This window comes from Fusarium keratoplasticum, chromosome 12 (assembly GCF_025433545.1).
Source record: "Fusarium keratoplasticum isolate Fu6.1 chromosome 12, whole genome shotgun sequence".
NCBI lineage: Eukaryota > Fungi > Ascomycota > Sordariomycetes > Hypocreales > Nectriaceae > Fusarium > Fusarium keratoplasticum.
Genome location: NC_070540.1, coordinates 785667 through 808015, shown reverse-complemented (window position 1 = coordinate 808015; position 22349 = coordinate 785667). Strand labels below are relative to the sequence as shown.

Here is a 22349-nt window from a genome sequence, read left to right as displayed (position 1 = left end):
CACAACTCCCAATTCCGAGATATCCGATAGAGGCTCACAGCGCTCTTTATCTGGCTATTAGCAGCAGAATGCAACCATCCACTGGACGTATTTTCGGTGGTCAACATTTTAGCTCACCCTTGAACCGCGAATCGGCCTGTGCATGTTCCCTTTTCGAAATTCGGTGCGTATTTAGCCAGAGTGCCAGTCTTGACGTCAGACGAGGAACTGTTCTAACGATCGGATTTCTAGACTCGAAAGAGATGTCATTGTGTTTCGGGGCGGCGAGGATGAAGCCACCGACCAGATTCTGAAAGGGGCTGTGGTGCTCTGCTTGAAATCACCACTCAGAGTCGAAACAATTCAACTTTGTTTCGGCGGTACTCTCCGCCAGTCGTACGTGATCCGGAGCTAATATTTCAAGCCTCGAGCTTGAGAAATTGCACAGGAATATTGAGCTAACCATGAGGAGGTGGACATCGGACCCAGGCATATCTCATAGCAATGCCATACTCATGCACAAATGGCCCCCATTTGTGAGGGCGGATGACAAGAACACGACCTTGCCAGCTGGAAACTACGAATGGCCGTTTGAGTATGTCATCCCGAGTGGCACTGCTGAGACGGTGGAGGGGATGCCTGAAGCAAGCATCATTTATAGCCTGGAGGCTACTATGAACCGAAGCAAACTGGGGCGCCAACAGCATGCTCGAAAGCGAGTTCGCATAATCCGCACGTTACCTCTCACCGCTCTGGAGTTCGTGCATACGATGAGAATCGAAAATCTCTGGGTCGACAAGATTGACTACTCAGTGACTATTCCTACAAAGGCTATAGTACTTGGTGGCTCAACCACTTTGGACATGCGATTCACACCTCTTGCCAAAGGTCTGGTGTTGGGACGTATCGAGGTGACTCTGTGGGAACTTTGCGAGTTTTCAGCTCAAAGCAGACACCGAATTTATTCAAGGGATCACCAGGTCCAGCGTATCGTCAAGCGCTGGGAGTTTGATGCAACTGATCAGGACTGGCAAGACTGCATCGAGGAGACCGGAGAGGAAGGCTGGGTTATGAACAAGACGCTCGATATCCCAAGGAGGCTTTGCGAATGCATCCAAGACTTGGAGGTACAAGGCATCAAGGTTAAGCACAAGGTCAAGGTGTTTATCCCGCTGCGAAACCTGGATGGACATATGTCCAAAGTGAGTAATGCCTGAAGCCACTGACAAGATGTCCACTAACGTTTGAAGCTCGACATGGCTTTACCAGTCCACGTTTTTATCTCTCCAAATATGCCTCCAGACGAAGAAGGTAACATCGCCCACCAAACGACAGGATCACCAGGCTTGATGCCTGGGATTGATGTACCACCAGAGTATGGAGAACATGTGCTCGACCAAGTATTTGATCATAGATCTGGCTGGCAACATACTACATCTCAACAATATTCGAGTATCCAAACATCCTCCTCGCCCCGCGCCAACGCGTCATGGCGACTTATATCAGCAACTTGCACTCAGACAGAGCAGCAAGCCAACTCCAGCGCCTCAACATCACAACCCAACGCTGCTGATGCAGCAGCATATATATCGTCCGAGACGATCGATGAATCCATCGAACTGGCTGAGTTAAGCAGAGTCCCTACATACGGTACCGCAGTGCGGAGCCCCTTGCGCTCCCACGTAGAAGCTGGAGACTCCCTACTTCCTGATTACATGACAGTAGTTGCAGGCAGAGAAAACGAAACTCGGTGTTAGTTCGTCATCAAGTGCAACTTGATTTATGCCAAAATTACGTTGATTGCCACTACGCCAGGCACTCCGTCTCTAATAAGGGTAGTCCCAATAGAATGTGGGTTAATGCCAGCAGTTGCCTAAATACGAAAGAGACTACCAAACGCTTTCCAGCCCGTTCACTCCAATAGGCTTGTCGGCCAATGTCGTGATTCGGAATCCATGGCGCAGTCCTTCCTGTGGGTTATGCACATTGTAGTCATTGACGGCGGTGTGAGCAGTAACTCTGTTGTCCCAGAGTGCAACCGTCCCCTCCTCCCACCTCACTCGAGCCTGGAAGTCCTGCCCTTGCGCGATATGCTGTTGGGAAAAGTTCGCTTAGTTACTTACTTGGCAGAAATATGGAGGCATGACGACGCACCTTGAACAGAATCTTGAGCAACCCGTCGGATTCTTCTTGCTTGAGTCCGATTATACGCTTGGTGAAACCTGGCTGGATAAACAACGCCTTCTGTCCGGTGGCCTAATCATCATTCAATACGATGGCATGGCATGTGCAATTCGTAGGTGGTTTTACCGGATGGATCCTGACAATGGGATGCTCACTCTTCACAGGCTGCCGTCTCACATGCCGGCCATCTCGACGCGCCTTTTCTGCCTGAGGGTATCCGCTATGCTCGGCGCGTAGACCCTCCAGAAGAGTCTTGATTGGGGTGCTGAGTCTAGCATACGCAGCGGTTTGGCTTGCCCAAATCGTGTCTCCGCCTGAAGGAGGTACAGACAGCAGAGTCAGAATGGTGATACCTGGTGGTTGGTGCTCGTATGACACATCAGAGTGATAGCCTATGGTAGACAGCTTGTCAAGCTTGCTCTCATTCCGGTATTCGTTATCTGGGCCAAGATAGATGTTGTGAAACTCCAGATGGTCCTTGATGTGCGCTCCAGTTGGCTATGAAACAACTTTCCGTTAGCAATCCCGACCTCAGGGCGATGAAAAGTCACAGGCTCAGTATCTCTCACATGGATATGCAGTGGGCCAAAGTAGCGACCAAACTCCTTCTGCTTCTGAATACCGATGTCCTTGAAATCCTGGTCTCGGAAAATAACGACACCGCGCTCGGCAATCAAGAGGGCCAACTCGTCCTTTTGCAAATCATTCAACTGGGAAAGCTGAAGGCCACGGATCTCAGTTCCGATAACGGGAGTTATCTTGGAAACCTGCACATCGGAATTGCCTTCTGGGAAGAGATTGGATTTGGCCTTATTCGCAACCAGTCCACGGTCGTTGAACTCAAATGGTTGAAATGGTGGAAATGTGGTTGTCTCATCGTACACCGGGAGATAAGCACCATATTTGTACTTGTTGTGCAGTGTAGTGTCAAAGGCCAACTTGACCGTGGTGGTCGAGCCTGAGGTCTGAGTGGTGGTAGTAGACATTGCGACCGAAGCGAAATGAGTAGAAAGTATGGATGATCAGTGACTAAAGCCCAGTCTCCAGGCTGATGCAAGGCATATTAATACTTTTGCTGTTGATGCTTCCCCAAAATCACATTCTACCGCAGCTATCACGTCAGTTTGCGGAGTATTCATGACATCCTCTTCCAGGCCTATGGGGTTGGAGCGGAAATGCAGCAGACAAGAAGGGTGTGGTCACACAATTTTAGCGTCTGGATAACGAAATCCTTTCCTTTGTCTGTCTGCCTTGACTGAATGATCTGCAAGAGGTCTACCTACATTCGGGGTCGATTGGGTGAGTTGATGACATTGTAATACGCGCGCACGCCATCTACCAATATCGTTCTCCAACCACGGGCACACTCCATCCACTGTATTAGATAAAGGCGTATCAGATAAGATGCATCCTTGCAAAATGAATGGTCCTATTTGGCATTGTGCGATGGTCTGGGAAGGCACCTATACTACAACTCTGACTTACGCATTAGGAGGGCATTTACCCCAGTATGTTAAACCGACTTCACAGACTCCGCCACAGTGTCGATGCCATCAAGACAGCTGGTGCACAGAACCCCTCTCGTGCTCAAGGCCTACAACCTACCATATATTCAACTCAAATCCCGTTACTCAACTATTGAGTGAAGAGATGGGAGTTAGGGTAGCGTTTGGAGGAAGGTCAGTTCGCCAGCTTGAGCACCAGAGCAGTTGAGCAGCATAGTGTCCTGATTAGTCATAACAAGCCGCGTTGGCTCAGTGGTAGAGCGTATCACTAGTACTAGTACTTCTAGTACAGTAGACATGATAAGGTCCAAGGTTCGATCCCTTGACGTGGCATTGCAACATTCAGCTGGTTCACAACCCAGCTCTTCTTTTATTTTTGCCAGTTTTGACTCCTTTTCCAACCAGAATGTCGCGTCGCAGGATCAAGCAAGCAGGTGTTCTGAGCATCGTGTTCTCCCTTTTACACAGAAGCAACCATATATGTGCTAAACGGCAATCAGTGCAAGATGGCACTACTTATTTCACTTTCTTATGAGTTCAGAGATAAAAGCATATTTATCAATGATCTTTCCTTCTTATATTTTGACATGCACCACAGAATGTGTCGTGTCAACCCAATTTCTCTCATGAGACAGATTTACGAAGCAGCAGATCTCCTGAGAACAGGATCTTAGCTTCAATCTGTTCCATCTACTCACTAAATCAGGACCTATTATCTCAGTTTTATGTTCGTAATCGTTTGTTGGGTAGACAAAGCATAATGTCTGTTAATCTGGGCTTCCAGTGCTAGGAATAAATCACTGGTGTGTGCCTCATGGGGTCACAGGCGTTGCAAACACATGGAAACAATAGCACATTACAGTCCAGTGTCATAATTATTATTCAATAAGAACATTAAATTCACAATTGTGCATTGCGCCTTGGACAACTAGGGTGCAAATCGAAACACTGAGGTCAACCACGTGCGCCAATCGGTGCTTAGCGATGTCCAAGCTGTGGGCTCAAGAGACCGTTCGAGACCTAGCTGCGGAAACACCAACGTCATTGACAGTCCATAGTTTGGCCCACTGATAAGTTCAAACTCCACGAAGCCCCATGTCTTTGAAACGAAGTAGCGGGCACAGACAGCCGAGCAGGGCGCTTAGGCGCCACGGGCGATGGGGCTGCTCCCGCGCTCCCGGGTCACTCGGGGGGCTGGGTCATCAAAAACCGAAAGACTCTTGGGAAAGGTTCCGAGGTCTTAGGCATAATTTGTGTCGGCTACTACCGTGTTCTCGCAATGGTGCAAACATTGCCGCGTACGGGTCGCGTTCATCTTGCCTTCCGTGGGGGTGTAACTTGGCAATGCACCCTACCATGAGGGGACCATGATAGAAGCTAAGGAGTCGAGTTCTAGTACCATACGCTGGTGTGCAGGGTAAAAGTACCTGATTAAATGTGCCTCTTTGATGGAACTGCTTGTCTATCAACTAGGTAAAGTTAGACACGGTCGAGTATCGATTCTGTCATCGTAATGTCTGCAATCAAGTGACTAGGGCCGGAACTACACGACATAGCCTAAAGCCTTCACTCAAAGTATGGGAGCATCTGATTGAAGCATGCCGCTATGAGAGTATCTTCGATCATGAAGCCTCGTCCCATCAGCCTACGTGCACCCCTTGTGCTACGAAGATCGGGTCGTGAAAACAGTCTACCACCAACGTGGTAAGAACTCGTTTCGTTTCGGTTTGGCCTAATTCTCCCACTTCCCGCTCCCGCATCCTTGGCGCCGGAACATTGATTCAACGCTATGCTTCCATCCTTGGGATAGCTTCATGCGCCGTCCGGGGACTGCATGTGTACCTTTCCCATCGAAAACTAGGATGACCAATCAAAAAGATTGTCCTTTGAGCCCTGGCTGCGTTCTCTGGACCAACAAGCAAGGCTCATGGCTGTGGAGAGACCCTTGTGCCACGATGACATTCTTGTAACGCTAGTCTGCGGCTTAGAGTTTCTGGACTGCCCTCTGACGTGGCGGGAGGACGACAACGACAACAAGGAACTTCTATCAGAGAATACTCAATATTTTCTGCGGCTGATGATGATTCTCTCAGCCCATCTCACACAGCCCCCTTTCGAGATGAAGATATCCCGCAAGAGTTGTGACTTGCCGAAGCTCCTGTGATGCGACATTTGTCGGTACCCCTTTTCCTTTGCGCTGATCTCCGGCAACTGTACGCGTACTCCCAGTCATAGAATCCTGGTTTTCCACGTCCTTTCAGATTCGCACGACATAGCAGGTCAGTGTGATGAGAAATTGAAGGAGGGAGCTCCCCCTTCCTGGTGGTGACTGACACTCATTCATAAACAGCCGTCGCGGTGCTGCGTGGGAAAAGAGTAATTGGCGGAGAGGCTATAAAGACTATTCATCAACAAGACACCCAATCTCTTCCGTCTCATCTCGCCAAAGGAAATTTCCATCTTCTGCAAGTATCGAAAGACCATGTCTGAAATGGGATCACCGGTGGATAAGAGCCACATTTTCGGTCAAACCATTGTTTGGGATAATATCCCAATGCTGTTACAAATCATGGCAGCTTGCATTATCCCTTTTGTCATCATCTATTCAGTCATCACAGAGAAACCTACACCTACGGCTCCGCATCTACTTGAAGAACAAGGCGAGATCTCAGAAGACCCAATTGGGCTTGATCTGGTGTGGTAGAGAGGGCGGTGAGTTATGCACGCAGCCTGGAGAGACGGCACTAACGAAGTATCATCAGGGCGAGTTTGATTCGTCTGATTGAAAATCATACGATGCATGGTCATTTCAAGGGCGTGTCGTTAACTACGCGTCAGGACACGCTATGGGTTGGACCTGGGGGGAGAGTTCATGGGGAATTCCGATTGTTTTCATGATTATTGCCCTCATTCATGGATTGGTTACTTGTCATGTTCGAGGTTGTTTGTAAATTTGGATAATCTTACCGCATTTCAGCTTATAATGTACAAATTGGCATTTCTCTTCCTATCGTAGTAAATTCAGTAACTCAGTCAATTCGGCGTTTGGAGTAATCACGAAATTCTACCTAGCAACTCAAGATATCTGCTGAGAGATGCAATCATTCCCTACTTGGAATACCCCTTTTCATTTTCACAGCACCGATTCCGCGTACGGCTGATGACGACTCTCGGGCAGGGCTGTCTGTGTGTTACGATTTCCCATTGGTAAACGATACCGGAACTTTTGCAGGAGGTGATTCAATAGTTTGGATCTAGGTGCTTCTTACAGGTTCGCCCAGGGTCGTTCTGCAGGTCCAGAGTCAACGTGATAGCTTCTGACCAGCCATCTCGCTCCCACATCACGGAGAACCCCCGGGCGGCACCACTTCCAAGCAAGCCAGTGATTCACCTGCCAAAGAGGCTGACGATTCTTTAATGTAGACTTCGGAATGGTGGCATGCTTGTGGCTGCGCGTAGGTGGAGAGTATCCACGACGCGTCACCGTATGTTTGAAGCCAAGTTCACTAGCCGGGCAAGACGAACTTCAGAGCATGGCTCTCGAGGATAAATATCGCCTCGATGCCCGTCTAGAAACACTCCTTCACTCAGCTCATCATCTTTCAATCACTTCAATACACTCGCTTACTTCCACCTCCCAACCACACTCTTTTACTCTCATCAACTTTCGTTCAAGTTCACCACACTCCCTCAAAACCATCACAATGAAGACCTCCGTCGCTCTCCTTTCCGTTTCTCTGGCCTCTGCCATGGCCACGCCTCTGACTCTTCGGGCTCAGAAGTGCAACGTCGCTCCCACCGCTTCGGCCAAGACCAACATCCAGCCTTACGATGTTGCCGAGGCCGCCACCGCTGAGGAGTGCCAGACCATCTGCGAGTCTGATGAGGCCTGCCTCAGCTTCGTCTTTGGCCTTGCTGCTCATGCTACTACTCCTTCTTGCCTGCTCTACAAGGTCCCTGCTGCTCAGGTTCCTGCTCGCAGCGACGGCCTTCATGTCTTTGACAAGGCCTGCTCTGCTAAGCTCGTCCCTACCACAGCTCCTACCCATGCCCAGCCCTGGGGTGTTGCTCCCAAGAAGGTCTCTGTTCGCAGTGAGCAGAAGTGCAACTGTGCCCCTACCGGTGCTATCGACAAGAAGATCCAGCCTTACCAGACTACTACCAAGGCCACCACTGCCGAGGAGTGCCAGACGCTGTGCGAGTCTGGCGACGCCTGTCTCAGTTTCCTGTTTGGCCTCCCCGACAACTGCAGGGCCCCTGTCTGCAAGCTCTACAAGGTTGCGGCTGCTGAGATCCCCATCCGCAGCGATAAGCTCTTTGTCTTTGACAAGGCTTGCCCCGCCAAGCTGGTCCCGGTCACCGCTCCCACTCACTCTGCTCCTCGCGGTCTGATTGCCAGCGCTGTTACCAAGACCACCACCAAGGCCAAGGCTGCCGACTCCAAGGACACTAAGGCGAAGGCTGTCGAGTCCAAGGTCCCTGAGGCTAAGGGTACTCAAGCCAAGGCTGCTGAGTCCAAGGACACAAAGGCCAAGACCACTGAGACTAAGAACACCGAGGCTGAGGCTGTCGAAGCTAAGGACTCTAAGGCCAAGGCCGCTGACTCCAAGGTCACCGAGACTAAGGAGACTCAGGCTAAAGCTGTGCAGTCCCAGGTTGCCAAGGCTAAGGATACTCAGGCCAAGGTTGTCGAGTCCAAGGATACCAAGAACCAGCAAGCCAAGGCCACTATCGCCTACGGCAAGCCCGCTGCTACTTCTACCAAGTGCCAGACCCAGGCCAAGCAGACTGCCAACGCCAACACCAACGAGGTCTCTGCTGCTCAGAAGAGCAACTAAATTCCCGCTTCCCCGTTTTTGAGAGCTTCCTAGCTCTAGCAAACGAACAGCGAGGATGTGGACACACTGAGAGGGGCTGGAGGAGGAAAAGGAGTAATGTGGAGGTGTGACGGAATTGGGGGCATTGTTCTCAGTGACGCCTTGGATGGAGGTAGATAAGTTTCGGGATGGTTTCTGTTTGTTCTGTTTGTGATATTTTGTTTTGCTTTTAAGAGCACTCCTGCTCGACTAGTACCAATACATATATCGGCCGATACCATACAGTTACCACATCAGCAGTGACAAGTACAAATGAATCATTTCTAACTGACTAGACGCACGGTTCTATATAACAAGAAACTTCCAACATAGGCCACAACATAAGAATAAGGGAAGATGATCATGTCCCAAGAGCTTTATGGGACTAGAACAAGCCTCTTCGTATTCGCCTCCTCAGACTCCCAGACCTTCTGCACATCCGACATAGGGAAAGCATGGGTCTCAAAGGGTCGCTTCATCCGGCAGAGGGCATCCACCAGCCCAGGGATCTCCCTCTTCAACTCTTGCTTGCTGACGCTTCCAATGCCAGACGCCATGACACGAATAGGCTTGACATTGAGTAAACGGCCTGGCAGGATCATGTTTTGCTCGCCGCTCAGGCCGCCAATCTGGATATACTGCAGGTTCTCACCGCGTTTAATCTCGGCAGCCTTCATCACCTCGACACCAGCAGATCCTCCGACGTAATCGAGTACAATGTCGATGGGGCCAACGCTAGGAGGGATAGACAGAGGGGTTTGCATCACAATGCGTTCGTCGAGGCCCTCAACTGTAGCAAGGGTTTCTTCGGTGCGAGAAATTCCCACGACACGAGCGGCGCCCAGCTCACGAGCCACAAATGCAGCAGCTCTACCGCTAGCGCTGGTAGCTCCAATGATGACAACCGTTCGGCCCTCGCAGCCTCCAATGGCACGACACTTCAGCGCAAGCCAGCTACTCATCGTAGGATTGGCGAGTGCAGCAATGGTTACGGGGTCAACGCCCGCATCCAGCTTGATGAGCTGAGCCTTGTCGACATTGGCGCGTTCGCAAAAGACGGGAGCCGCGAGACTGCTGATAAAGTACATGTCTCCTGTGGCTTCATCGAGTCCCACACCATCGATGCTGGGATCATAAGGCAGCGGCGAGTTGAATGCGCTGGGGTGTTTGCCTGACGCCCGGTTTTGGACCACCCGAGGCACTCCAGCGGCCAAGACTTTGACTTGAAGCTCATTGGATGAAGGGGGTGGAAGTTCTGGAACATCCATGTACTCGGGAGGGTTTCCCCAGGTGGTGACGCGGGCGACCTTCATTGTGAGAATGGGATCGGGTGGAATGGGTGTTTTGACTGGAGTTGCTGGAGTGGCAAGATGATTGATGCGAATGCGTTAGAATGGGATGTTATGAAGATAATTGTTGGAAGAGCCATGCTCTTATATATGTTCTTGAATATGAATTCAATCAACATGTTTCCCATGTGCACAAGTCTCATTGTCTCTAAGCTGACGAGGTCCGGGGAAGTCGGGTGCCATTAAAAACTCCGTTTCCGCCCACACCAACGTGCGATGGCCCAGAACCGCGCAGTGGAGCAGGACTTTTCGGGGATTATCTTGTTCTCCCCAAGAATCACCATCAGCCTCCATCAGTTTTGGGCTTTATGGCGTCCTCCCTCATAGCCCGTTGCCGCTTTATCCGGCTTCATGTCTGTGTGAGCAAGCCTCTTCCTAGGACTGACGTTGGTGGCTTCGCGTTGACCTGCTCCCAACATGCGACCGTGAGTGGCTCACAATTAGCGAGGGTGAATGTCAATTGGGGCGACAATCCTGGCTCCTTCAACCCGGCAAACAAGGAGGAAAAGGGGAGGTATGAACTGGATCTACTAATCGCCCAGTGGTTAATCTCGACTTATTCAGTTCCTTCAATTAATTGCTATCCATCTTTATCCACAGTCGTGCGCCCACTTATCATCCCTAGAGGAAAATCATGGTGTGCCCCGTGGAAAAGCCCACATTACCCCTGCAAACAACATGCATTTCAGCTCCATCAACCCAGCCAGGATGCTGACCACGAGCTTATCTGACTCTCCATCCATTAAAAGCATCCTCCGGGGTATATCTTATCCTTCCAAAAGCCGGCTCATATGCGTCGTCTGCCACACCGGGTCTTCATCAACACAAAGAACAGAAAAGCCCTGCCGCTCCCAGAAACTCCGTGCGCCGGTCAGGAAGGGGTGGGTGTGTAGGTACAGTTGCTTGATCCCTGCTTGGCGTGCAGTCTGTTCCAGGGCAGTAAACAGCTTCGAGGCCAGCCCGGCCCGGCGCCAGGCTGGGTCGACGTAGAGCCGGACCACCTCAACGACTCGCTCGTGACTGAACTTGAGTTGTGGGAAACGTCCGTCGTAGTTGAGATAGCCAATGGTTGCGATTAAACGACCATCGACCCGGGCTGTTAAGAATGCGCCGTTGGAGTGCTCCAGGTAGGTCCCCTTGAAGCTGACAAGCTCACGCTCCACTGTCTTCTTGTGAGATTTCGGGTCCAGCATCGGAAACATGTCGGCGCGGGCCTTTCCGACAAAGTCCAAAATGGCTGGAATCTCATCAGCTCTGGCTGTGCGGATGACAGTGTCCATGGTGTCTAAGGTCTTTGGCTGAGGACTGCCTGGTGGCATTTTGTGAGGGAACTGTCAGGATTGAACTTGGGCGCTTCGTGTTGAAACTACAGTGTCCCACTTCGTCAGATTCGTTGGGAATTGCGAGTTTCATCTCCCACAGCGAGATCGGCTTTACCTTTTATGCCTCACCGACCCACCCAATCCACTCAGCCACATGCCAAGATGCACAACTTGCCTTTCCTTGGAGTAGTTAGGGTTAAGAGTAAGTCACATAGAGATACGGCTTTGTTTTAAGTCTTAAGTGGTAAACAGGAGGCGTCATATCCCGGATGTGTCTGGATGAAAAGTACGGGTTAGAAAGGGACACATTAACTCAAGGTCTAACCGAAATCTTCACTTTGGTATGTTAACACAGAAAACCAGATAAAGGCGTTCACTGGAAGACATATTCATTATTCATTACAATCCAATCTGATATCCTTGAATCATAGTGTCTTCCCGACATTTGATCAGCTAGGTAGGTCTACATTGAGTTCACCCGCCGAGTTCATAACTTCCATAACGATTCCAGCAACTTTATCAGGCATGCTAAGAAAGGGGCTGTGAGAAGCTTGTAGCCTATACTGTCTCACCGAGATGGCTTGCTCTTTAACCTTGGCAATCATCATATCTTGCACAAATCCGGGCAAGGCTTGGTCGTTTTCGCAAACAATGTATGTCAAAGGGATGACTCTCCATGCCACCTTGATGCAGTCAATCGGGATATACTGCGCCTTGTGACCATGGGCAACCATGAGCTTCTCTGCCCATTGAGCCTCCTCCACGGGAAGATCGTTGTATAAGTGGCCAATGGGGTCTGTCCAGACGATGGTACCATTCGATATCGAAGTCAGGTACGGCGGCAATTGTCCTCCCAAAAGGCCAGCGAGTGAGTCGTTCTCTTGTGGGACAAAGGCGCACATCAAGATGATGTTGGTGACACCACCTTTGCCAGAGCCCGTCGCCACGGCAAAGTCCGCCAACGCTGCGGAAGCAATCATTCCGCCCCAGGAGTGCCCAATAACCGTGAGCTGCGTTCCTGCGGCAGACTCTCTGGCGACGATGTCTTTGATGAACTTTACATCATCATCTGCTGTTGTATCTGGCGGTATGGCGTTGTTATTTGTGGGCAGTTGCTCGCAAATGACCCTCACCCCCTTGGCTTCGAGTTGCTCAATGAGCTTGTGATAGTGTTTTGGAACATGCCAAGCTCCTGTAATCACAAGAATGGCCTTAGAAGAACAAGACATGGTGGAAAAGAGGTAGATTCGTGGTGTTATTGGCGATGGGGACAATGGCAAGCCTCCAAATGAGCGAGCTACGGGCTTTTATGGCTTGTTCTTCAGTGTTAGCTTCCACGCCACATTTATTTGTGACGTCACTTAAGCCATTGTCAGCTTACAATATGCACAGATCATCATAATACTAGATGTAACTAGTATCAAGTGCTGATTCTTTAAGGGCCGCTTCGTTCCAATAGTTCAATTGACCGGCACAGGTAGGCCGAGGCATGAGAAGCGGCCCAGATACTTAATCCACTTTCGGCGACAAAGATCTTCGATCAGGGTCGGATGAAGAGCTGTGCATTCTCAGCAACGGATCCAGAAATAACATTCACTAGGTGAGAAGGGCTATAGGCAAATTGGTCGAGTAAGGAAACAAAATATCTCAACGAAATTGATGTCTATACTCAAGTGAGGCTTATCCCTTGGCCAAAACCACTTCTCCCTCCCTAGCTCTACAGATACCGCATTGTTATATCAATCGTGTCGGACCAAATCAGCACTCCATGGGCTCTCCGGCCCAACTCCAATTAAATCAGCCAAACAAAACCATGTATACCCGATCTCCCAGACAAGTACGCGTGCATATTCCTCATTGCTGTGTACACTCCATTTATGCAGTGGGATCCACCCGAACAAGGCACGAACCCATGCCGGGGACCTTGCCCCAGTTCTCATGAGGCTCCCGAATGTTCTCCATGTCCCAAATCTGCTTGATGGGGACCTCGATCTTTCCGTCAGCGAGAAGCTGCATGATGGCCAAGGCATCTTCCATGAAGGTGGAGCGATCGCGGTCAATGTAGTAAAAGCTCGTGCTTCTCTTGGTGAAGAGACAGCCATTCTTGGCAAGGAGCTTGGCCTGAGCCGGAAACTGGGATCGAGTCTTGGCGGAGTCTCCCTGGATGATGTTCATGTTGCCGCCAAAGCCAACCAATCGGCTAGGCTCATCGGTAATGAGAATATCCCAGGATTCGTCCCAACTTTCGAAACCGATAGGGTCGTAGACAACATGCGCGCCGCCACGCTTCTTCATCTCATCCATCCAGTTCTTGTTGGCGTAGGTGAATGGAGTGACTCCCAGCTCCCGGAGAGAAGCGTGATTTCGCTCCGAGGCGGTACCATACACATCAGCACCCTCAAGCAGGCATAGTGTCATAAGTGCGTAGCCAACGGCACCGCTGATGCAGTGGATAAAGACTCGTTGTCCCTTTCCGACCAGGTTGGTTGCTCGATGGACCAGACCGTAAGCCGTGTTCCAGTCCAGGACGATTCCTACGGCTTCCCTCATGTCGACGCTCTCGGGAACGGGAATCAAGTATTTTTCGTCAATGTTAATCTTTTGGGCCTCAGAGTCATAGACCGTTACAGCGCCAACAAGGGCTCCTGGCGCAAACCTGGAAGCTTTGCTACCGTTGACGCTAACACGACCAACGAAGCAATACCCAGGTGTCAGGGGTGCAGATTTCTGCATGGGGTATGAACCCAGACGCATGTTGATGTCGCCGCCTGAGAAACCCGCGTAGATGACATCTACCTGCACCTCCTTCTTGGCAGGGGGAGGAATCTCGGCAGTGACAACTTCGACGTTGGAGGGGCCGCCAAAGGCGGTAATGACGACCTTGCGGATGGTATGAGTGGCCATTGTATGTGAAAGTGGGTTCTTGGCAGGGGTTAAGGAAGTGAGATGAAAAGTGTATTGTTGTGGGAGTGACTGTGAAGTCTTGATCTTGCTTGCTTGTTTGTGTGCTGGGTATTTGTGAATGATGAATGCAAACACAAGACCTTGGCGTTTCCTTATATACATGTTCCCTTCTTGATGCTTTGACCTTCATTCATGGAGCGCGTCAGCGTCGATCTCACTCGCATCCGCACTCGGACCAACCAGCGCGGGGCCTTTTTCGCTCCTCGCTCTCGCGCTCGCGCTTGAGCGTTGCTCGAGCACAGCAAGCGACGAGTTTCAGCCCCACGAATGAGCGAGCAGCGAGTGGCTGACGCCAGTGGCTGAGCGATTGGCCGACACGAAGGATCGGATGAATCAATGCCCCCGCTGATCCGTCCTCGCCCACCACAGGGGCCCGCGCAAGAGAGTTGTCGCTAACAGATAACACCGCTCCCCCCTACGATAAGCGCTGTTCTGATATCGCCTTATCGTACCCAATCCCGTCGGCCAAACTTCAAACCAAGGCGGAGAGACCAGTTTGCCCAAAGGCCAGTAGCACCAGCCACACAAGCCAGTGCCACGTTCAGGAACAACAGCCACAGGTCACTGGATCTCTAAATTTAGATCAGTTCAAGAGACTCGTCGTCTTCCATCTTTCAGCGCTTTGCGATAAATATTTAGCTTTAAGAAAAGGAGTTTCATTGGATTTTTTAGCCCTCTCCTTCTTGGAGCACGCGCTGGCGTCGCTTGGTTCTACAAGTGCATCAAAGAATTCGTCCAGTTGAAATAGTCCATGCTCGACACGAAGGATTGAGAAACCCTCGAGGAAGAATCAGACCAGCTGCCCAAAAGCTCTTTTGGATAAATGATTTCTATAGAAACTAAAGCAGACTTCTAAACTGAACGTTTAAACTTATCTTCCTCTACCTAGGGCACTAGATATTAATCAGGAATGTGAGAGTCGGTAGAGTGACTCGTTCACCCTAGAGCCTGGAATGTTTCTTCCGTGAGTGAAACGTGCGTGCCTCAGGCAATAGCCCTTTGCTGAGCTCATTCGTGGTGGCCCCACATGCCGTTGACTTGGCCCCTGGCCATTTTCTCCTTCCGCCTGTGCTAACTGGTCCCTTGCTATGTCTCTAACAGTTAATGTCAATAGTAAGGTAAATGTCTGCTAAAGCTGTATTATCTTGCCCATGCGTGCTTGTTTTCTGCGGCCAGATAGCCAGAGCAACGCACGGCCAATGCCGGGCCGCGCCTTTCACGCTTTTTTGTCTGCTTGTGCCCAACACTTCCCACCTCGTGCACCAATTGAAGCCATCACCAGTTTTCTGTGGAGAGCTTCCAGTTCAGTTACGCTAGCTTATAACTAGAGTAGGGACAAACAAATTGAATGATCGGCCGATCTATTGATTTGCAAAGGAAAAAGCTCAAGTCTAATTCTAAAGAGTGTACAATATTCACAAATTCCCCTTTCCGTGCCTCCCAGAGGCACAACCCCAAGTCTCCCCCCCCTCGGTTTTCTGTTGCCACATCCCCCACATCACCCCCGAGAGAATAGTTTGATGTCGAACACTTTCAGGAAGAAATGTCCATCAAAACCTGGTAGGTATAAGCCGCTTGCCGCTTAGTTCTGCTTCTTGTTGTCCTTGGCGGCAGTGTTGCCAGTGGCAGCCTTGGCGCTGTTCTCGGTGTTGGAGTCAGAGCCGCTGTTCTTGGAGTCACTAGTCTTGGCGCTATCCTTGCCCGCATTGTTTCCAGAAGGAGCCTCTCCTCGGGGCTCATCGTGAGTAGGAGCAGTGGTAGGAACCTCGGATGCAGCGCAGCCCTTGGCAAAGACGTAGAGCTCGTCATCGCGGACAGGGACCTTGGCGGGAGGGACCTCGAACAGCTTGCACAGAGGGGCAGAGGCATCGGCAGGAAGACCGAACAGGAAGCTCTGGCACTTGGCCTCAGCGACACACTTTTCCTGGCACTCCTCGGCAGTCTTCACAGTCGGGGTGGCGATAGGCTGGATGCTGCTGTCGGCAGGGCCGGAGGGGGCAGCGTTGCAGACAAGGCTGCGGGTAGAACGCTTGCGGCTGATCTGACCACGGGGCTGGGCGTGGGTAGGAGCGGTATTGGGGACAGCGCTCTCAGAGCAAGCCTTGTCAAAGACGTACAGCTCGCTACCCTGGCTGGGGACCTGAGCGGCGGGAACGCTGAAGAGCTCGCAGACGGGGACGTCGACATTGGTAGGGAGACCAAAGATAAAGCTCTTGCAAGCAGAGTTGCTAAGGCAGGCCTCCAGGCAAGCGTCGGCGGTGGCAGCGCTGGGCTGAGAAATGGGCTTGATCTTAGCGTTGGTGGCGGCCGAGGGAGCGACGTTGCACTGCTGGCTACGAGCATCCAGAGGATGAGCCAGGACAGCAGCGGCCATGGTGGCAGAGAGAATAGCGATGGTGGACTTCATTTTGAAGAGTGAGTTGTAAAAAGTTGAGTTTGTGGAGTTGGTTGTTGAGTTGAAAGAGTGTAGAAGTGTTTGTGTGGAAGTGAGAGTGATTGGTGTTGTTGTTGTTGTTGTTGTTGTAGAGTGTGGTGATGAAAGAGAAAGCTATTTGGACGGATGATCTTGATGCATTTATACTTGTAGAGTTCACAGTCTTTGGGATCCTTCAGACGCAACTCATTCTGGTTCCCCACCCCCTGAGCGGTCAACTCTCAATGTCCGCGTCAGTCATTCTCACCATGTCCTCTTCACACTGCCCCAAAGACTCGTCATGGCGATGTAGCAGTTGGAGAGTGGACTGGGAAGAGAGGCCACCGGGATCCACATGAAGCCTGATCCTGACGTGTCTTGGGAGGAGGACGATGCCGACAACCCGGAGTTGCGTGTGGCTGGCGACGGCAACTGGGGATATCATGGTGTCCCCTATTTTGTGCATCACGATTAGACTTTTCTTGACCTATGTTCTGAACATGGATATTTCCGTAGGTATCCAAGTTACGTGTCACCCCTTCAACGCCTACGGGTGCGTTCCATCCTGGGGGGCTCCTACGGGTGTGACGATAGCGCCCCATATTCCATATCCATGTCTCTGGATTCCTCCCGACAACCAAGGGGAATGTTCTACTGCCAAGCCAAGTTCCCGAATTTTTGATGGTTTCCACTGTTTATGCAGTCTTTGTTCACCTTCTAGCTCAACGACCATGCAGGAGCTGAGTGAACTAGCCCCTTTTCCTTCCAATCCGGTGACTTGCAACGGAAACACAGATCTCTAAACACCTACTTAATTATCAACATCGAAAGGCACAAGCGTTGTAAAACACCCCTCAAAAGCTCCATGTGTAGCATAAACTTCAAAGATAACTGTTACCGTACCTAGGGCTTCCGGTGATTCTCCATCTCAATGGGCGTAGTTGGCTGAGATCGGCACTAGGCGCAGTCGATAGCGTCGACACTCCGCATGGAAAAGTCGGAAACTCGGAACAGCCAATACTTCGAGACCCCCACCTCCCGATGCCCAGAATATCTCCCGTTGTTTGCGCCCTATTCTTGACAGTGACATTCTTGTCGGGGTGCTCCTATGGTGTGTCAGGCGAGGCGCTCTGCCTGGCTCACCAACCCTGACTAAAATCAATTTGCCGGTTTCACAGATTTTCTTTGCTATGTTGATGATAATTATTCTACGATGAAGCCTAAAATATAGCGCTTGGTTTGAACTAATGCTTGTTCTTTGAGATACATGCTCTTTGATGATTCCCAACACCCAGATCCTCGGGCACCCCAGTTCGTGATCACCATCCCATCAAGGATGGACCTGGCCCCCGACCGTGATCCCGGGAAGTTTCAACTGACCGTCATTGGCTTCTTGCAGGCATTAGTGATTCCACACTGAACTTTGCCTTGGAGCCGCTAGTTAGCTGAGGTTCACACCCCTGACGCTAGTCAACCTCCGCCACCCTGGTGCAAAGCGGAACTCCCCGTTTGAAACACCCACTTCCCGACCAAGGCCCGTTGTCTAGCCCGGGCTGATAGGAGCCACGCTGTGGTGACGACGAAGAGCGACAGACCGCTTGGGTAGAGGGCAATGGGCGAAGACGTTTGGAGATGCTGTAGCTAGAGCGGATCTCGAGCCAATGTTCAGCCATTGACTGCCAACGTCAAAACATGATGTCGTGGATCTAATGGGGGACTCGTCAGTCTTTTCCAATCCTGCGCAGAGATTGCGTGTCCTGTTTTCTTTTTCGTCTACAGGGCTGGCTGGCAACCGTGGAGGTTCCTTGCCTAGTATTTGGATTTTCAAGCCTGGGAAGAGTAACTGTAGTTGGATTCTGCATAATGTAGGTATAACGGCATTTAGCTTTGACTCACTGCATAGAGGCGAAGGCTAACTGAGAAATGCTTGAGAATCTCAACAAAAACATCCCCTCCTTACTTACCCGTAAACTCAAAGCAAATGCACACCTTGCAATGAGATTTCACCGAAGTCACTGCCTCAAAGCCCAATCCCGTGACACCTTAAACGTGCATTTCGAGTCATCCCATGAAAAAAGTCGAAAGGGCGGCTGGAACATAGGAAATATAAGGGGAGGGCCTTCCATTTTATTTTTGGCTCTTCTCATCTCATCAATTCATCAGCAACGTCCTCTTCGTGAAACCCTACAAAGCTCGCCACTAGAACAAGATCTGTTACAACTTGGCATCACTACGACAGCCACCAATTACCCAATATGACCTTATCCCGTATGACACTCATCGAGATGGCTCACTTGAAGGAGAAAGATAAAGTCGAGCCAGCTCTTAAGTTGAGAGGGCTGGGTGGCGGGGCGCCATTTGCCAAGGGTTTTTACAGACTGTCCATCATCCTCGCGCTCGGTTCTTGCGTGACATCCGTTGTCTTTTTAGTGAAGACATTGTAGGAACCCGTGGGTGAGAAGCGGAAAGAATTCAGCGACGCTGCTATTCTCTGCTCTGCTGTGGCGACCTTGTGCTCAGGTGCGAGCTTCGCATTCTGCCTGGACAGCCGGGACCTTCAACCAGACCTTGAAGCCGGCTCACCTTCAAACAACACACCACCTATCGACACTGAGCGTACATCCATCCCCTCACCACCTACGGCAAAGCTAGTCACTAAAACTGGAAGGGGAGTAGGGCAAGAGACATTGCCTCCATACGATGGCTAAACAGAATCCTTCCTCTCTTGACTACAGGAACAGAGCACACAAGTTCTTGATTTCACATACCGTCAAGCTGAAGGCAGAGTTGGCTGGATCATGTATGGAACTGGGTGTTGATTCATTTTCATTATGTGTAATTAAAGAAACCGTGTAGTACCTCGCTGTTAAACCATGTCCTCAACATAGCTCACCCTTTTGCTTACTACAACTGGGCAAGGCTGTGTTGGTGGCATCTCTGCATTATTGCTCCTCTGATCAACCACTGACTTCTCGCCGTAGAGGCGATTCAGATCCGCCTCGTTATTACGGGGTACTTTTTCTTGAAGGCGCACAACAACCTCAACTGCCCTCTCGTCCTCGATCACTTTTGGGTGGCGCTGTGCAAAGTATCTTGCATACTTGAACATAGACCAATAGCAGCTGGCAACATTGACCGCCGTAAGGGCCATCTTGTAGGGCATCTGCACCATGTTAGAAAAACGTGGCCATGGTTGGTACGGAGAGTGCTCACGTAATAGAAGAGTAGGACACCATAGCCGACTCTCTCCCTCTTTCGCCTGAGATGCACTTCATTGAAGATGATGGCGTTTACTAGATAGACTAGAATAGTAATACCAAACAACATTCCACAAAACCAAGGCCTCAAGATCATGGAGATGGGGAGGACGAATGGCGTCATGAGATAGAGCAGTGTCTCGTACACCTAGAAGACACCAGGCATTAGCTTGGGGATATTTCACCATGGCGAAGTAGGACATACCTCCTGAAATACAAAGATTTTCGTTCCAATTTCCCAAAACCCAAGCTTCCAGCTGCCCAGGATATAGGCCATGTTGTACCACACTCCATTGACAAAGAAAAAGTTCCATCGATGGAACCTCTGCTTGAAGACTGTCATCTCCCCAAAGCCACCCCGGCTTCCACCGGAGCTGAAAAAGATGGCCGATGGAGTCTCTGTCTCGACAAAGACAGAGGTGCACATCTGAATGCGACCTCCAAGCCTGCGGCAACTATGGCCCATGAACCAGTCCTCAGATACTGAGAAGCCAACATGGTCGTGGAAGGTCTGCACGAGGAACTTTCGATCCCAGAGTGAAATGGCACCATGGGGGAAGGTTGCACTGCCGACCTTTCCGGCTAAGGCTCTTTGCAGACCCGAGATCTTGTACTCGAGGTCTTGTGCCTGCTGGCATAGTGTGCCCCTGGAGGAATCTGGCCCAACACTCTTGATGGCATAGCCAATGCACATGACCTTGTCTCGAAGGCGATCGCCGACGATGGGAAAGTTCGGAGGCAGAGCACAGTCGTCATCAATGAGGAGAACATTCTTGAAATGTTTTTCCGCATAGCATCCGACAAACTGAGCCACGATCTTGGACCCAACAGGGGACCAGATGTGATTCACTCCGTAGGGCTTGCAGACATCCCCGGTATTGTCGAGAGGCATAGGAGAGTTTCCGTTGGCTATGACAAAGATGTTCTGAGGTGGAAAGATCTTGACGGCTGCTTCGAGGGTTGGCCCAATGATGTTGGCGGCTTTGTAGCAGGGGATGAGCAACGCCGTCTCGCGAACCGATTGATCAGTCCCTGTGGACCGTTCAACGGGAAGAGGGTCGGGTTCAAAAAGGACGAGTAGGGGGGCGAACGCGTATCTGAAGACAGTTAGCCCTTTCATGAGCATGAACTTTCTAGGGGTGCATCCGACTTACAAGGCAGCCACACCAATCATGATTGTATAGCCACCAGCAACAATCATCTTCTCCTGAATCGCAACAAAGAGCCACCAAACGGCCCCACGCCATAGTGGCATGCCGACGAGAACAAAGTAGATGAAACAGAGAAGGAAAGTGTAGACAGTATACTCAAACGCGATCTGAGTCCACTTTTGTCGCTTGATCTTTTCTCCACGGACCTTAGCCTTTTCGTAGACCTCATAAATGCTACCCCTTCGAGCACTGCGTTTGGAGAGAGCACGGCTCAGTGATCTAGCTAGGCCACTTGTGTTGTGAGCTGGGGGTGGTGCGAGGGGCAATGGAGGAAACTCATGAGAGACCGGGAGAATTGAGTCTTCCTGCGACCCAGGGGTTCTGATATCGATGTATGGGTTCGTGAAGCCATAGAAAGAGGGTGTAACCGGCGACGGTGCTCGAGCCGCATCTTCAATTCTAAAGCTGCCCTCTCGGACTATAGAAGGCGAGCTTGAACTGCGATGCAATCTTCTTCTGCCAGGTCCAGGTCCCGAGGTCCATTTGACTTCGGCAGTGCGGACAACGCTAAGTGAACGAGAGATACCTCCACTCACAGAGGCTCGTCTTACGACGACGGAACGGGGCAGGGACTCGAGGTGTGTTTGCTGTTGCCTATCATTTGGCTGTAGGCTCTGACCACTGACGGCATTTTGGATGAGGCCATTGGGAATAGCAAACTGCTTCACCGGGGGCGGCGGCTCGAGATGCATCTTGTGGGCAGCAAGTCTACAGAATTGCAATTATATAACGAGTGAATAAGAACGATTGACTGCCTCACATAGAGGACGATGTAAAAATGTAACAACGAGCGACGGGTTTGATACAACAAACAGCAACAAGCATCTGGCCTGGGACACACTGCCGGCGAGGAGCATGCTCTATATTGAGTTTCCAGAGCTCTCGGAAACATCTTGACCAGGGATCATGGAAGATCCCGCCATCCTTCTGCTCCCCCATTTAGCCCAGTGCATCCGGTTGCGCCGAAATGAGGTTATCACCACGTCCAGGCTGAGCTGAGCTCCGACCCAGGATAGGCAAGGCAAGCTGCCAAGAGGACATTGTTCGTATTAGGACGCCCCTGAACCAGGCTCTTGCCTCGACGCAGATGCAATCATGATTCGAGTCTTTTCAGCACCAGTCGCACCATGGTCTAAGTTGCTGGATCCCATCTCCACTGTTTCGCGGGTATCGAAGAGTGGATTAGCGAGCCCAAGGTCGTATCGTCAAAGTCAAAACATGACATAATTTTCCCTGGATTAGATGCAACATCACGCCTGTCAGGACCAATACCGGGCCTGTGTTTGGTTCAATGCACTGCCACCCCTCT

At 50.8% G+C, this 22349-nt stretch overlaps 9 protein-coding genes across 9 annotated transcripts; 2 read left to right on the top strand and 7 right to left on the bottom strand.

Moving 5' to 3' along the window:
- Positions 1 to 29: 29 nt before the first annotated feature.
- Positions 30 to 1736, top strand: NCS57_01386900 (Arrestin-C domain-containing protein; the record flags this gene model as incomplete). The annotated part of the gene is made up of 4 exons (XM_053063489.1): positions 30 to 163; positions 232 to 375; positions 428 to 1181; positions 1230 to 1736. The coding sequence occupies exons 1-4, from the start codon at positions 69 to 71 to the stop codon at positions 1734 to 1736; spliced, it is 1500 nt and encodes a 499-aa protein (XP_052906822.1). The 5' UTR covers positions 30 to 68.
- Positions 1737 to 1868: 132 nt separating this feature from the next.
- NCS57_01386800 (TauD domain-containing protein) lies at positions 1869 to 3149 on the bottom strand (the record flags this gene model as incomplete). Its single annotated transcript, XM_053063488.1, has 4 exons — positions 1869 to 2072; positions 2134 to 2235; positions 2341 to 2661; positions 2733 to 3149. The coding sequence occupies 4 exons, from the start codon at positions 3147 to 3149 to the stop codon at positions 1869 to 1871; spliced, it is 1044 nt and encodes a 347-aa protein (XP_052906821.1).
- Positions 3150 to 7372: 4223 nt separating this feature from the next.
- On the top strand, positions 7373 to 8506 carry NCS57_01386700 (uncharacterized protein; the record flags this gene model as incomplete). Its single annotated transcript, XM_053063487.1, has 1 exon — positions 7373 to 8506. One exon carries the CDS (start codon positions 7373 to 7375, stop codon positions 8504 to 8506), a length of 1134 nt encoding a protein of 377 aa, XP_052906820.1.
- A 395-nt stretch (positions 8507 to 8901) lies between these two features.
- NCS57_01386600 (uncharacterized protein) lies at positions 8902 to 9837 on the bottom strand (the record flags this gene model as incomplete). The annotated part of the gene is made up of 1 exon (XM_053063486.1): positions 8902 to 9837. The coding sequence occupies one exon, from the start codon at positions 9835 to 9837 to the stop codon at positions 8902 to 8904; it is 936 nt and encodes a 311-aa protein (XP_052906819.1).
- Positions 9838 to 10640: 803 nt separating this feature from the next.
- Positions 10641 to 11192, bottom strand: NCS57_01386500 (N-acetyltransferase domain-containing protein; the record flags this gene model as incomplete). The annotated part of the gene is made up of 1 exon (XM_053063485.1): positions 10641 to 11192. The coding sequence occupies one exon, from the start codon at positions 11190 to 11192 to the stop codon at positions 10641 to 10643; it is 552 nt and encodes a 183-aa protein (XP_052906818.1).
- Positions 11193 to 11644: 452 nt separating this feature from the next.
- NCS57_01386400 (AB hydrolase-1 domain-containing protein) lies at positions 11645 to 12424 on the bottom strand (the record flags this gene model as incomplete). Its single annotated transcript, XM_053063484.1, has 1 exon — positions 11645 to 12424. One exon carries the CDS (start codon positions 12422 to 12424, stop codon positions 11645 to 11647), a length of 780 nt encoding a protein of 259 aa, XP_052906817.1.
- Positions 12425 to 13070: 646 nt separating this feature from the next.
- On the bottom strand, positions 13071 to 14204 carry NCS57_01386300 (PKS-ER domain-containing protein; the record flags this gene model as incomplete). Its single annotated transcript, XM_053063483.1, has 1 exon — positions 13071 to 14204. The coding sequence occupies exon 1, from the start codon at positions 14097 to 14099 to the stop codon at positions 13071 to 13073; it is 1029 nt and encodes a 342-aa protein (XP_052906816.1). The 5' UTR covers positions 14100 to 14204.
- A 1537-nt stretch (positions 14205 to 15741) lies between these two features.
- NCS57_01386200 (uncharacterized protein) lies at positions 15742 to 16566 on the bottom strand (the record flags this gene model as incomplete). Its single annotated transcript, XM_053063482.1, has 1 exon — positions 15742 to 16566. The coding sequence occupies one exon, from the start codon at positions 16564 to 16566 to the stop codon at positions 15742 to 15744; it is 825 nt and encodes a 274-aa protein (XP_052906815.1).
- Positions 16567 to 19438: 2872 nt separating this feature from the next.
- On the bottom strand, positions 19439 to 21732 carry NCS57_01386100 (uncharacterized protein; the record flags this gene model as incomplete). Its single annotated transcript, XM_053063481.1, has 5 exons — positions 19439 to 19735; positions 19786 to 19977; positions 20035 to 20926; positions 20984 to 21458; positions 21660 to 21732. 5 exons carry the CDS (start codon positions 21730 to 21732, stop codon positions 19439 to 19441), a joined length of 1929 nt encoding a protein of 642 aa, XP_052906814.1.
- Between the last annotated feature and the right edge of the window lie 617 nt (positions 21733 to 22349).